Genomic DNA, 14564 nt, shown 5'->3' with positions numbered 1-14564 from the left:
CGGGGGCCAACGGGCAAGCTCCGTATTCTGAAGGGGGAGTTCCGCACCTCCTTTTCGCATGGCAAGTGCCGGGGGCGTGAGCATAACTTCCATGGTAAGCATGTGATAATGTCATGACGCACTGGTCATTCGGGGGGTTTTTCCGCGCCCCCCGTTCCTTTTCGCTATTAAGCCTCAAAACCATCCGCACTCCCTCCGACTCATCCCCCGGACCGCTATCCCTTTTTTTCTCCCTCCTCTCCTCTCCTCCTCTCCCCTCCCCCCCCCCCCCCCCCCCCTTCACATCCTCTTTCCCTGCTCAAGTGACTCTCGTCAAGGATTTGGCACTCTAGCTGCAGACATTGGCGGTCTTCCTCCCAGCCACACCATCCGCCTCGTCCCCTCCTCCTACGTCTACGACAAAGACGCGCTCGGCTGCTTCCCAACCGACCTCACTCCTTGGATCAGTCGCCCGTAGGTAGGATGAGGAGCAGGAGCAGGAGCAGGAGCAGGAGCAGGGGCAGGAAGATAGTTTTTACATCTCCCCAAACTCTTGCTCTGTCTCTTTTGTTTCTGGTGGACAAATCAGATCGGGGAGACAGGAAGACAGGCGGTACCTTGCGCGTGTAGCCTTATGCGTCCATACTGGTACTGAGAGACAGGAAGTGAGGAGAAGCAGTCATAAAGAAGAGATAAGGAGATGAGACGAGACGGATCAAGTCAAAGTCAAGTCACACCAAGATAAGGCAATGACAGTCACCTCAGGCTAGTTTCAAGGTGCCACAGGTTGTACAATATCACAGAGAACACATAATCTAAACACAGGAGAGAACAAACGGCCAATAAACACAGGACAGAACAAAAGGCCAATAAACATCCCGCGTTTCCCATCACCTTTTCATCCACGATCCTCCTTTCGAGCTCCACCGTCTTAATGTTGTTGCCTGCAACGTCCTGCTGCCCCATCACAGCAGGCGACTCCCTCCTCCCATTCCTCACCCAGGGGTCACGCACGGAGATCTTGAGAGTGGAGCCGGGAGGCCCGAGGAAGGTGCGGACGAGATCGTCGGGGGCGATCATAATTGCCTTCTTTCCGTCCACCTTGCTCCTCGTCTCAGCAGGTAATACACTCGATCTCCCACTGTCTCCTACCTCTTCCAGCACGTCTCCTACCTTGATCACCTTTGACATCTCTGCCGGGCCGTTGGCCAGGAGCGCTGAGATGATATACCTGCTTGCTATGTGAGAACTTGGGGTTTGGGGGGGTAGGGAGTTGCAGTGGGTAAAAGAGAACTATCGGATCCTGTGAGTTGTGAATTATGAGAGAACTATCGGATCCTGTGAGTTGTGAAGTATGCAATCAACACGATGCAGAGGGATGAGAAAACAATCGACGAGGGAGTATCAAGGCGTGTAGATTCAAACTCACTCTCCGCGGTCTCCAGCTCTGACCGACAGACCAACTCCACAAGAAGTCGCCTTGCTGTTAGTCTTGTCGACGATTGTCAGACTCGGAACATCCGGTGAGGAACAACTCACTACCGACGGCTTCTCTTCAGCTCCTTCAGCATGTGCTCTGCCGACCAGCAATTGTCAGGACAAGTAGATAGACGTGCAAAACCAAGGTTCTCACGGCGTTGAACTTGAATCTTGCCCTGACATATCTTGCATTGCATAACATGAACAAGAAGAAGCAGAAAGCAAAGAAGAGGACTACAACCTTGGTTGAACGCTCGGTTTTGCTCTAACATCTTCTGAAGAATCTCACTGATTCAAAGGTCATTCATCAAGTCGCCCGACAAGCATCAGACAACCTCGCTGTCTGAGAGAGATTCCCATCATCCTTGGATACCAGCGCGTCGTTCCCATCTACAACTGCACATCATGTTTGAACGTCATCATCACATACTTCGCTACCTCCCGTGGTCTGCTGGCCTGCAACTTCCCCCTTCGACAGCTTCTCTATGTTCTCTTTTACATTTTCTGACCAGAACGTCAGGGAACAGCGCAGGCAAGGATGCTTCAGCCCCGTCACCTCTGTGCCTGGCGAGGGCGGCATCGATATCTTGCGTCATGTTGGCTGCAAACACAGCCTTCTTCTCGGCCTCATCATGCATGCCCACCAGGATGGACGCGAACCGATCCTTGAAAGAGATATCCCTCGAACGCCCTTCCGCGAACTTCTCAAGGGAGTTCTTGCTCGGGTTCTCCCTCGACGCCGCTCCTCTAGTCCGGAACTGGTCTTGTATGTCGATGGTGCGATTCATGGCAGGTGGCAGGACGGTTAAAATTCTTCGCTCTAGCTCAGCTTCCTCCATCTGCTCTTCTCCAAGGCCCTTGCAGCAAACATCTGCAGCATTCCATCCCTGAACACTGGTGGCGTTCTTGCTTGCCCCATGTCGTATCAGCAGCTCGACGATGTGAACATGTCCGAAGTAGCTGGCCTGATGAAGAGCGGTCCAACCCATGTGGTCCTTCTCGTCTATCTTTGCCTTTAGCCCCAGCAACACCTTGTCACCACCGACAATGTTAGACACTCTGTGATGAGATGAGAGCAGAAGACGATGGGAAAGAGAGTGGTAAATTTCAACCATCATGGACAGGATGGTTGAAAGAAGAGAGGAGGAGAGAAGAGAAAGAGAGAATGAGGAAGAGGGATGAAGAAAAGAAAGAGAGAATGAGGAAAGAAGGATGAAGAAGAGAAAGAGAGAATTAGGAAAGAGGGATGAAGGAAACGAAAATGAGATACTTGAAGGAGAAGTTAAGGCACAGCAAACGAATGGTCGCATCACCTTGACAGCATCCTCCTGCCCTCTACTTGCCGCCACATGAAGCGGCGTCTGTCCGTGCTTGCCTCGCATGTTCATGTCGGCGCCGTTCTCGTATAGGACGCGGATCGTTTGCGAGAGCCCTCGATCAGCTGCAAGGTGGACAGGTCCATAGTTACAGCGCGAGGCCTCAACGGCGTTGGGAGAGCATCCGGAAGCAAGCATTCTCGCGATGTTTGAGCTGCACTCCTTGTCTTGCTGGGTGCGAAGCGCTTCAAACATGTTATCCTCCTCCTGCTTCAACGAGAAGGAAGCATCGCTCCCCTCATTGTTGCCCTTATTCCCCAACACGAGCCCTTTTAGACCATTCAACACTGTAAAGATTCCTCCTCCTCCTCCTCCCACCTCTCCCCCCCCCCTTCCTCCTCCTCTATCTGACTTTGCAGTCGATCCCACGTCTCCACTGTCTCGATCCCCTCTCGCAGCCTCCAAAGGCTGATCCGATCCCCCCCGCAGCCTCGGCCTCCAAATCGTTTTCATCCCCATCCTATCCCGCCATGGCGCACCCTCGGCCCTGGCACTCGCCTGCATGCTGCTGATCTCAGCAGATGCCAGGAGCATAGCGATCGCTAAGAGGACTAATCTGCTGCCTCCCCAACCCATCCGCCTCCTGCATGCCTCTCTGTTTTCTGCCATAGCCGAAGCACGGGAACCCCTCATCCCCGACTCGAACCGTGACCGAATCCAAGTAAGGGCCGGGCCGGGCCCAGTGCTTCGCCGGGAGTCGGAAGTTGCGAAGTTCGGACTCGCAGTGACTCACGATCATCATCGGATCCGGCCGGGCCCGGGCGGACCGGCGGGCGCTTGAACCGGGAGCCGCCTTGACCGAATACCAAGTCGACGACTGTACGGTAGGCTACGGTACCATGAGTCACTTGCTGTTATACCGTCAGTAGGCTCGGGCACTGCAGCCCGCGGCCTCCCGAGTCCCGGCACCGTGCACGGTCCGATCGCCGCCCGGCGGCCCCGGGGGCCGCCGGCGGCCCCGCGCGGCCGGAGCGGCGGGGTGCCCGATCACCGTTGGATGGCAGATCGGACAGACCGTCAGATCGGCGGGCCGTCCGACCTCAGTGAGCCGGGCCCGGCGTCCCGCCCCTGGCCGCCGTCACGAACTGAGACGGCGGCGAGAAACTTGACTGATAAGTTCCGGACGCCGAGTCAGAGAAACAGCCCTCACTCCCGGAGTCCGAGGCCGCGAGTCTCCACCGGGCCAGGCTGCAGGCTGAACCTCCCGGCCTCTGCCCCTCTTCACTGGTTCAGAGCCCGGCCCGGGCCCGGGCCGGGACTCGGACTCTCGCCGCGGGCACTGGCTGACTCAGTGACGGTGACGGGCCCGGGGAGCCTCGGCGGCGGGCCCGGACTCCGGTCACCGGAGTCCGAGTTATTTTTAAAAGGAAATTTGCGTACCACGCTGTATATATCTGTACCGATAACTCAGAGTACTACTATGGTACGAATGGACACTAAAAAATGATGTACTGAACTTAATTCAACCTTTTTGATAGAAATACTGTAAACATCTAGCAATTATAAAAATATTAGTACCAACTGGTAAAGTACTGGTACAAATCCTCTGGTAGAAGTTTGAGGCTCAAGGTGCCTCAATCCGATGGGGTGGTATCTCACGATGCACCCGGGGTAGGGGGGTCGTTTGAAGTGATCGCTTCTCAAGGTAGGGGTGGGCAAGGTAGACGGTGGTGTTTTCTTGTCTGTGGGTGGGGTACTGCTGTTATCTAAATTTTAAATTGTTCTCTAGAAGATCCAAATTTAGACCACGAGGGGTGGGGTTATATTTTGAGGAACCAGGTGGATTCTTGGACAGAGGGTGGGGTACTCTTGGTGGGATCGAAGGATCGAAGGATCGAAGGGAAGGGGGTAATCTTGTTTTAAACTGGGAGGGTCCATTTATGGACAAGGGGGTGGGTGGGGGTGGTCCAATAGAGGGGGTACAGCTCACTATGGATTCAGAGGTGGGTCCTTTTTGGGGGAAAGATGGGGGTAGCAGTGGGCATGTTCAATGTGGTTTGCGCGGCGAAGCGGCATGTTGGGGGAGATGAGAGAGGAGGAAGAGAATAAAGAAGAGACTGGCATGTCAAGGTGATGATTTTTAGATCACGTGAAGAAGAGATAGTGATGGCAGGAGAAGAGGAAGTAGAGGAATTGATCCAACATGGGCGATGGGGATCAATGTAAAGCTGATGACGAAGCGGCGAGGACGCGGCGAGGAAGCAGTAAGAATGGGACAGGGGAAATAGGGAGTGAGATGGACATGTTGTATCACCGGGAGAGTTCTATGTTTCCGTGCTCCAACCATGGCCTAAGGATGACTCATATGGTTTGTTGGTACGATTCGGTCTTTTTAGTCCGTACAAGTTCAAGAAAAACTTGGGTAATGAGCTGCTGAACATGTGTGTGGAGCATCCTTCTCAAGAAAGTTGAGAATTGAATTTGTTAGAAATTCTCGATCAGTAGGTTGAGGAGTAGGATCGTTGAGATTGTGGTAGCTGTTGTAGGAAAGCTATGGACAAGCCCCATTGCGACGCCGTGTGGCTGCTGTGGGAGGGCCCTGGGGAGACAGGGACAGACGTGCGTGCGGTAGGCAAGTTCAGATTTGTCAGTAGAATAGAACAAAAAGAGGAGTGGCGGTATGGCTAGAGGGTGGACATTGTATGAGCATCGGTACTCGTATTCAGGTTGAAAAAATGCTGTGTCTGAAGTTGGATGCAACGAGTATGAGAATCTTTTTGATAGATGGTGGAGAGCAAGAAAATCTTTAGACGAGTATTCCTCTCATTCTAGTGTTGTCACGTGGTGAGGACTTCCCTGAGACCGAACCACAAACCGATTGTTTGGTTTCATTTTTTTGGGTACTGATGTAGCGAACGATAAGAGGAAAGTAATTTTGATGGAATGAAAGATGAATCCTTTAGAATAAATGATTTTTTGCAAAGAGATGATTTCTTTGCAAATCTTCAGGCTGACATTTGTGGTAGGGTAGATTTCGAATCAGCAATTTCGAAAGTTGCCACCGGTTTTTGCTCTGGATCAATCGAACAGCGAACTCTCAGTAAATATGGCGGCGCAAAACAAAAGTCCACTCAACTTTAAATTGGTGCTGCTGGGTGAAGGTGCTGTTGGAAAATCATCCCTGGTTCTCCGATTCGTCCGTGGTCAATTCTTTGATTACCAGGAGTCCACCATTGGAGGTTAGCGTGCATGCTTGAGATGTAGCTGTTCACCTGACTGTACTTTACAGCTGCTTTTCTCACCCAGACAGTTGCTTTGAATGACACTACCGTGAAATTTGAAATCTGGGATACAGCGGGGCAGGAGCGATATCACAGTCTGGCTCCCATGTACTATCGAGGCGCGGCGGCAGCGATAGTAGTGTACGATATCACCAGCACTGTGAGGATTTGACGTTGCTCCTCGACTCAAGTCTGACCAGGCTCGCAGGATTCCTTCGCGCGAGCTAAAAGTTGGGTGAGAGAGTTGCAACGTCAGGGAAATCCAAACATCGTCATCGCCCTGGCTGGAAATAAGTCGGATCTTGCTTCAAAGCGAAAAGTGGAGCCCGATGAAGCCCGGCAGTACGCGGAGGAGAACAATATTATGTTCATGGAAACTTCAGCCAAGACTGCCTCAAATGTCAACGAACTTTTTGTCCAGATCGGTAAAGATGATTGTTTTAGATGTTGCGTATGTTGATATCTGTTGGCAGCTCGTAAGCTCCCGAAGCAGCAACAGCAAGACAAGCCAAGTGGATCAGCCAACATCAAGGTCAACGAGCCCAAGCAAGATGCGAAAGCCAACAACTGCAGTGGCAGCTGTTAAGCATGTCCGCTGCATGCCAGGAGTATGGATTCCAGTCAAGATACTTTCTCGGTCGTACAGGGGCTACCTTCAACCCTGAAAAACCTTTTTCATGCAGATCTTGTTGGATTGGTTTCTGGGTTCTCTGGTCTGGGATTCGATTTTTCTTCCTGTTTTTGATCAGTTGTTCGGCGTTTGATGTCAAGTGTTCACGTTGTGTTCGATCATTCAATCGTTAAGAGGACTGAGCAAGGGGCGGGGATGCGATAATTGGAATCTTGGCACCAGATTGTGGCAAACAGTAAGATGATGTGTGGAGTGTGGTGTACATCATAAAGTACAAGTAATCAACTATGGCAGTGCAAGGAGGCGAGTGTCAAATCCTGTGTCCTTCCTTGAACTATCATCTCTTGAAGAAGTAGAACTTGAGAGGGTCAGGCAGAGGATTCCTCTCTGACACCTGCCGGCATTCTCTCAAGACATCCGGCAAACTGCAACAGAAACACTCGGCTGTCAGTCTTGTTCACCTGCCTGCCTGCCTGCCTGCCTGCCGCCTGCCTGCATGCCTCCCCTTTGTATGCCATCCCCGTCGCCTTCACCCCCCCCTCCCCCCTCCATAGCACATACCCCTCCAGCACTTGATACTACCTTGATAGATATCCTCTCGTCGCCTCGCAACCCAGCATCACTGTCATAATGTTCACACGTTATCCTCTCTCCCTCTCCTCTCCTCTCCTCTCCTCTCCCCTTCCCTCTGCTCTGCTCTGCTCTGCTCTCTCCCTCTCCTCTCCTCTCCTCTCCTCTCCTCTCCTCCCATCTCCTTCTCACCCTTCTCGTCCATCTCCAGTGCAGCCCGGCACGCGATCACGTGCATGGCAAACTCAGAGAATTCCTGCGGTACTCGTCATCTTACTTTCCGGCGAGTATGAGACATCAGCTGACCCCGAGCTGGGAAATTCTGCCCTGGGCTTCCTGGCCTTTGGCACTCGTCGGTTGTGAGCCTCCGCGTTTCAAATCTCCGGCTGAAGCCTCCAATACAAACTCGAGGACGAAATGCTGGAGCCTGAAGTTGCGAAGGAGCTGAGAAAAGAAAAACGTCAAGGGCCTGCGATCGGCGCGGGTTGACATCAGGAACGTGAGCTGAGCAACAGCAGAAGAGAGAGAGTAATGAGTGGGAGCATGAAGACGACGAGGGCTGCTGCTGCTGCTGCTGCTGCTGCTGCTGCTGCTGCTGCTGCCCCCGCCGACGCGGCGTTGGTGGCGGTGATTGAGGAAAACACTTCTGTCAGCAAATTACCGCCAGCATTGCCAGGGAGACGCGGGAGGCCAGGAGGATTCGCTTGCCAGGACGGCAATAGGACTTATCTTGGTCTGCATCCTTGTGGAGAGAGACTTGCGGCCCCTTGGCAAAGAGAAGGGAGGATGCATTGAAGTTAATCTGATCCAAACACAAGTCTCCTCCTGCTCCACCCCACAAGTCGCCTCTGGTTGGTCGGCTCCTGATCGCATCATCTTCGCCTCCCCTCCTGCCTCCCCATTCTGTCTGCTGCTAAAAACCATCAAGAGGCACTTGCTCTTTAATGTGCAATGGAACCTGAAGCTCTTGACGTATCTTCTTCATCTCTCTCAGCACAGTGCAGAAACCTGCTGCGGCATCAACCTCGTATGGCCGGCAGCCCATGGACGTGTCTGATACCGGAGGAAGTTGCAAGAACGCACAGGTCAACGAGCAGACTTCGGGCTAGAGCAGGAAGTTTATCGTTCAACTCCCCGAATCTGAGCAGGGTAGCATGTTACCCAGCTCGCTGAAAAGCTCATACGCCGACCAACCTCCCCAACCAGAACTCCAACACAGGGTTCGAGTCCACGGAGGAGTTGTCGATACGAGAGACAGGAGACGAGCACAGCGTTTTCTGATGGAAGCTTGCTTCGCTCTCCCCAACGTCATCCGCCAGCATGCTAGCGGACACTGACATGTCAAAACACCAGCATCCACACAATCCCACCAGCACCTCTTCAATGCACTTTCCGACAAGATCGCGGACGGCGAGCTCAAGCGGCCATCGCTCATCGTGTCATACTGGGCAGCAGCTGACGTGGAGGATCAGATCAAAGACTTCAATGTCAACCATCCTACTCTTGCTGGAAGGAAGTTTGGAGAGAAGAACGCAACACTCAGCAGAGCCCTTGCCTTGAACCTGAAGTCGCGCTCACTCGTCCTTCCTCAACTCTTGAGCACAAGGACCTCCAAGTTGTACATGCCAACTAGCAGAGCCTCAAGTGCTGAGAGCAAGGGAGCATGCCTGTCCTCACTGAGAACAGCCCAGTACGTGAGCAAGATAGAGGGCAGGAGACTGCAAACGACGAGATGCGCCGAGTCATTCTCTCCATTGGACTCTTCCTGCCATTGGAAGATGGTGGCAAGGAAACGCAGCGCCACGTCATGATCTCCAGCACTAGGATGGAGACAGACGTCGATCAGCATGCAGCATGCTAAGTAAATGTCCTCATCTCTGTGAAAGATGTAGCGTGAGGCGCCGTCCCCACACCCTCGCAGCGCAAGGGACCTCATCACAGCTTGCACAAGGGACTGCTGGGATGATTCGCCCTTGATGCTGCAGAGACAGTCCACTGCCTGTTGCATTGTGTCGATGATGTCAGCATCTGATGCAATCCTTCAATCATCGCACCTACTCTTGTCAACAAACTTACAATCTCGCCCCGCCTTAGCCGCTTCACTCGATTTGACCAGCAATGCCAATGTTTTCTCAACAACAGATCCTGCGTCCTCTTTCGCTTCATGGATCTCCCATCGCATTTCGTCGTGAGAACCCTCTCTTTCCCTGTTACCCCCTGTGCCCTCCTCAACCTGAGGAGGGTTGATAGCTGATGCCTCCGCAGGGACCGTATCCTTCGCCTCTATCTCCATCTGCCCTGGCCTGTCGAATAACAATTCATTTGCCCAGACTCACAAAGTCAAACAAGACATACTCTCACTCAATGTTCGCAAGGACGTTGCTTTGTTTCCGAGTCACCTTCCTACTCCATCGCATGGCTTCGCAAGAGCTTCGAAGCCCTTTCTCTGTCTGTCCAGTGTTACCAACACTACCGATCAACCCTCTCTCTTCAGCATTCCTCACCTCTCTCAACGTTTAAGCATGTTCGAGCAGTTCCCCTCTCCTTTTCTCCTCCCTCAAATCCTTCGCCCGACATTTTTCGGGATTGCCACCGAGGCGGACTTCCATGCAGGGCAGATTTGTGAATTGGATAGACGAAAATTAAATTTAAGAGCACAATTTTGAATTCCTTCAGATGATCCGCAATGTGGTGTACCCCTTGAGATCCGGGTGCAGGGACATACCCCTGCGACGAACTTCTGTACCCCCTACATGAACCAATTTGTACCCACCATTTCACCACAATCAAATATCACCACCCCACAGAAATAGTACCCCACCCCCCTTCGAATCAGGCTGAAATGTACCCCATCATACCTCCCTCGTCCAGGGGGTAGCGGTGGTGAAGGGCGAGCGTGCCGCGGCAATGGCAGGGCTTGTTTGTGCGATGAGCGGCGCTTGCGCGATGACGCCGATGGTGTCGAAGAAGACTGGACATGTCTTCGAGAAGAGCACTATCCTCAAGTTCCTTCTCGAAACTCAGTCCTGCCCGATCACTGGGCAAGCGATGAGCGCAGAGGACTTGATCCAAGTCAAAGGTGAGTGGGAGCTAGGGATTCTTCCTGCAAGGGGCAGATGGGGGGTTGAATCAGCCTTCTGACACCTTTTCTGCTACCCAGCCAACAGCTCTGTGAAGCCGAAGCCTCCATCCTCTACCAGCCTGCCGTCGATGATCGAGATGATGCAGAACGAGTGGGATTCCCAGGCAGTCGAGACGCATCTGCTGAGGAAGGAGCTCGACAAGGTGAGAGCTGAGCTGTCCCACACCCTCTATCAGCACGATGCTGCATGCCGCGTTATCGCCAAAGTTTTGAAGGAGAGAGATGAGGCGTTGAAAGAGCGCGACGAGGCCATCGCGGCTCTGAAGGCTGGACGAGTCGCCGTTCCAGCCGCGGCAGAGAGCATGGAGGTGGACTCAGGACCCACTATCAGCGAAGCGATCAAGGAGCGAATGACCGAAAAATCGGCTGAACTATCCAAGGGTAGGAAGAAGCGTGCTATCTCACCGAACCTCGCTTCAGAGGACACTCTCAAGGGATTCAAGGAGAAACTCAACAAGGCTGTTCACAAGGGATCTGCTCCTTCTTGTATTGATGTGCATCTGGAGAACAATACGATTGTTACTGGAGGAATGGATTCGAAGGTGATTGTCTCAGATAGTGCCACTGGCAAGGTTGTTGCAACGATGTCCGGGCACACCAAACCAGTACGCCGTGTTCTTTTTCACCAAGCGTCGGTCAGGCTTCTTTCTTGCGTTATGCGCTCTTGTGATGTTTGGATCAGGATATGGTATTCTCTTCATCAGAGGTTGTCAAGGTTTGGAAAACAGGTGATCTCGATAGCATTGATCTATTGAAATTCACTTCAGCTGAGCCCAACATCTCACAGATGGAAAGGAGCTCTGTACTTTCAACAATCACAAGGGAGAAATCAATGGAATTTCTCTTCATGCTACCGGGGATTATCTTGTTTCTGCATCTGCAGACAAATCATGGGCATTTTATGATCTCACAACTGCTGCTTGCTGCCAGGTGAGCTGATTCTCAGTGAAATCAAACTCGGAATTTCTTTCTGATGATTTATTTCATAGGTTGTTCCGGACAAGGATGCAGCAGGAGGATACAGGTTGACTTCAATTTCATAGTCATTACTTGCATTCATCAGTGTTTTGGATCTCTCTCTTCATCTTCAGCCATTTGAACTTCCACATTCCAACTGAATGTTCTGTTTGCAGTGCTGCACAACTTCACCCTGATGGTCTGATTCTTGGTACCGGCACGATAGACTCAATGGTGAAAGTTTGGGACATCAAAACGATATCCAATGTGGTCTCATTCAAAGCTACTTCCGGTGGAGCGGTGAGTCTGCCCTGTCGACATCCCCACAAGCCCGCCCTTACAGTGTGCCAGGTGGGAAGCATTTCCTTCTCAGAGAACGGCTACTACATGGCCACTACTGGCGCTGATGGCCTCAAGGTTTGGGATCTCCGAAAGCTAGCAAAGCAGGCTAGTTCATTCGCTACAAGCTAGGTTGCATGCTGACTGCGTTCTCAGGGAGCCGATGCTCAGCCTGCCAAAGTGTTCGAGGGCAACTGGAAGGACGCACGATTTGATTACAGGTGTAGCAAGTAACTGAGTTAGTCAAGTCCGCTGACAATGGCTTCAGTGGAACATACCTGGTCGGAGCTGGATCATCCGTCAAGGTAGAGCCGAGTTTCCTTGTTTCCCCGCAGCATCTCAACATTACGGCAGGTTTGGCTGGCAAAGTCATGGAATGATGTTGTGGAGTTGAATGGACATGGAAACGATGTGGTCGGGGCAGCATTCGGAAAGGATGCAAGCTTCATCGCCAGTTGCTCGAGCGACAAGACTGTCAGGATGTGGGCTTGAGCTCATGGCCTCACTGACTTGCACCGCTCTTGACAATGATTGTTCTCGAAGGATTTTTGATAACAATAAATATTTGTAAACTTGAAGACGAAGGGGATGGGGTTCCGATCATTCCTACACGCCTCATTATCGTCTCCTGACTTCCGTAGGGGCTAGTGTGGTTTCGGGACGTGGCCATCTACATACATGTTCCTCGTAGCGGACGGGATCCTGAATACACTGCCCTCCATATCCTCGGTGAGAATGATCTGACAGCCCAGCCTGCTGGTTTCAGTGAGGCCGAAGGCAAGGTCCAACATGTCAGCCTCGTCATCCGACGGCTCTTCGAGCTTGTTGAAGAGGGAGTCCTCAAGGACAACATGGCACGTGGAGCATGCGAGGGAGCATTCGCATGCTCCTTCCAGCTCCACCTCGTGTGCCTGCGCAACGCGCAGGATGTTCATGCCGACCTTCCCGTCAACGGTGACGCTCTTCCCATCCTTATCATAGATAAAAGTCACTTTGACTGTGGGGCCATCCTCCTCCCCATGCGAGTGCCCATGCCCATGCCCACGAACTTGCTCCCTCCATCTCCACCCAGACTGACAGACTCTAGGGAGCATGCTGGACTTGAGAAGATTTGACGATCCGTAGGAAGCAGACCAACATCTCGAGTGAAAGCCCTGCACACTCGATAGCATGCGACTCTGAAACTGCCTAATAGAGCTGATGGACTTGAGGCCGTACACAATTCTGGACATTTTCGATGCTGCGATCTCAGAGTTTTCGCAGTATCAATGATCTAGAGGACAGCTTAAGCTTTCAGTTTTATCCGTCGTCACTTGCTCAGCTCACTGTATCCTTACTGGGCAAGGATTGAGCAAGCCTCAAGGGCGCAAACAACGAACTCGCTCGCACTTGTCGATGAAACTGGCAGAGCTTCTTCCAAGTCACGCAAGGGCGCAGGCAGAGAGAGGACAGGCGAGGGCAGGAGAGGTATGTTGAGACTGGTAGGAGAAGTTTCAGCTGTAGCAGCAGAGGAGAAGGTCTTGAACGAGGAGAGAGCAAGCAGGAGGGTGCCGAGGTCAGGTATTTCTACTTTGAAATCAATATTCTTGCTTTTGTATCAAAGGTTGAAAATTTAGAAGAAAAATATGTTGTTTCCATGTAAATTCCATGTTCGCGTTATCTTCCGTTACTAAAGGATTACTCACATTATATAACTAAAACATCATGTACAGCTATCCATGACCACTAGGGGTCATGAGTCGAGGACTAAAAGATGTAGGGTAGGGGTGGCGTCAGAGCTGGCAGACAGGTGTCCTTGCGCAAATGTCCAAGAACGCCAAGGAGGAAACAAAGCAGCAGGTGAACGAGATTGTGGAGGAGGACGACGAGTTTGAGGAGTTTGAGGACGAGGGATGGATGGAAAGGAAAGAGGAGCCTGAGGACAAACAGTACTGGGCGGACGACTGGGACAACGATGATATCAACGAGGAATTCGCTGCACAGCTTAGGACTGAGCTTATGGCGAACTCCTCCAAGTAAACGCTTGACGCGCGTTCCCGTTTTTCTCTTTCTCCAACTCTGTGTAGACAGGAAATCGACCAGGCTCTGTAGCTCGTTCAAATTTTCGACAATGTCCATCGAAGGAAACGTGAAGGAAGAAAAACAGGCGACCCGCAAACAGCTCAGGGCGAAGTTATCAACTCTGAGTGATGATTATATACTTCAATCAAGTCAAAAAGTTGCAAACATGCTTTTTGAACTACCTCAATACAAAGAAAGCAAGGGTGTAGCTTGCTTCCTCTCAATGCCAAAAGAGTTCAACACAAGACCAATACTCGAAAAAATATTCATGGATAGTAAGAGCTGCTACCTTCCACGTGTCGAATCAGTCAGGGACAGCGCGATGGTGATGCTCAAGGCTGAGTCTATTCAAGATGTTGACTCATTCCCACCGGGCAAATGGAACATCCCAGAACCTCCACGGGATGGCCCTGCAAGGCTCGAGGCCCTGGATCCCAACTCCGATCTTGACTTGGTCATTGTCCCTGGGCTTGCATTTGATCGCAACAATGGACGATTGGGTCAGGGGGCCGGTTTCTATGATCGGTACTTGTCCAAGGTGAAACAACTTTTTAGCTCTAAGAAGATCTTCTTGGTTGGGGTCACGCTGGATGAACTTGTGATCGAGAATGTCCCCCGTGATGACAATGATATGTTGATGGATATAGTCCTTTGGCCCTCCAAACCTAATTCGTAATGTTGGTAATGAATGAGATCTACTAATTGCTCCCCTCTTCTGCAGAGTAGTCCTCGCTTTGTTGGAGCCAGAGGCAGAGTGCACAATAATCCTTGTGAAGAGAGATGCGCTCTCAGCAAGCTCCAAAGTCTCA

At 51.8% G+C, this 14564-nt stretch overlaps 6 protein-coding genes across 6 annotated transcripts; 4 read left to right on the top strand and 2 right to left on the bottom strand.

Moving 5' to 3' along the window:
• Positions 1-5858: 5858 nt before the first annotated feature.
• Positions 5859-6969, top strand: GUITHDRAFT_159784 (hypothetical protein). Its single transcript, XM_005830573.1, has 4 exons — positions 5859-6013; positions 6064-6215; positions 6264-6480; positions 6529-6969. The coding sequence occupies exons 1-4, from the start codon at positions 5881-5883 to the stop codon at positions 6639-6641; spliced, it is 615 nt and encodes a 204-aa protein (XP_005830630.1). The 5' UTR covers positions 5859-5880; the 3' UTR covers positions 6642-6969.
• Positions 6970-8844: 1875 nt separating this feature from the next.
• GUITHDRAFT_140398 (hypothetical protein) lies at positions 8845-9264 on the bottom strand (the record flags this gene model as incomplete). Its single annotated transcript, XM_005830572.1, has 1 exon — positions 8845-9264. One exon carries the CDS (start codon positions 9262-9264, stop codon positions 8845-8847), a length of 420 nt encoding a protein of 139 aa, XP_005830629.1.
• An 884-nt stretch (positions 9265-10148) lies between these two features.
• Positions 10149-12186, top strand: GUITHDRAFT_159783 (hypothetical protein; the record flags this gene model as incomplete). The annotated part of the gene is made up of 10 exons (XM_005830571.1): positions 10149-10335; positions 10417-11033; positions 11081-11126; positions 11171-11328; positions 11388-11422; positions 11532-11655; positions 11707-11806; positions 11876-11915; positions 11963-11999; positions 12049-12186. The coding sequence occupies exons 1-10, from the start codon at positions 10164-10166 to the stop codon at positions 12184-12186; spliced, it is 1467 nt and encodes a 488-aa protein (XP_005830628.1). The 5' UTR covers positions 10149-10163.
• A 43-nt stretch (positions 12187-12229) lies between these two features.
• GUITHDRAFT_188251 (ferredoxin, mitochondrial) lies at positions 12230-13062 on the bottom strand. Its single transcript, XM_005830619.1, has one exon. It carries the CDS (start codon positions 12924-12926, stop codon positions 12339-12341), a length of 588 nt encoding a protein of 195 aa, XP_005830676.1. The 5' UTR covers positions 12927-13062; the 3' UTR covers positions 12230-12338.
• A 435-nt stretch (positions 13063-13497) lies between these two features.
• On the top strand, positions 13498-13713 carry GUITHDRAFT_72981 (hypothetical protein; the record flags this gene model as incomplete). Its single annotated transcript, XM_005830570.1, has 1 exon — positions 13498-13713. One exon carries the CDS (start codon positions 13498-13500, stop codon positions 13711-13713), a length of 216 nt encoding a protein of 71 aa, XP_005830627.1.
• A 91-nt stretch (positions 13714-13804) lies between these two features.
• GUITHDRAFT_72886 (hypothetical protein) lies at positions 13805-14431 on the top strand (the record flags this gene model as incomplete). Its single annotated transcript, XM_005830569.1, has 1 exon — positions 13805-14431. The coding sequence occupies one exon, from the start codon at positions 13805-13807 to the stop codon at positions 14429-14431; it is 627 nt and encodes a 208-aa protein (XP_005830626.1).
• Between the last annotated feature and the right edge of the window lie 133 nt (positions 14432-14564).

This window comes from Guillardia theta (genome assembly GCF_000315625.1).
Source record: "Guillardia theta CCMP2712 unplaced genomic scaffold GUITHscaffold_45, whole genome shotgun sequence".
NCBI lineage: Eukaryota > Cryptophyceae > Pyrenomonadales > Geminigeraceae > Guillardia > Guillardia theta.
The sequence above is the reverse complement of the archived record's forward strand: the minus strand, read 5'-3'. Positions and strand labels throughout refer to the sequence as shown.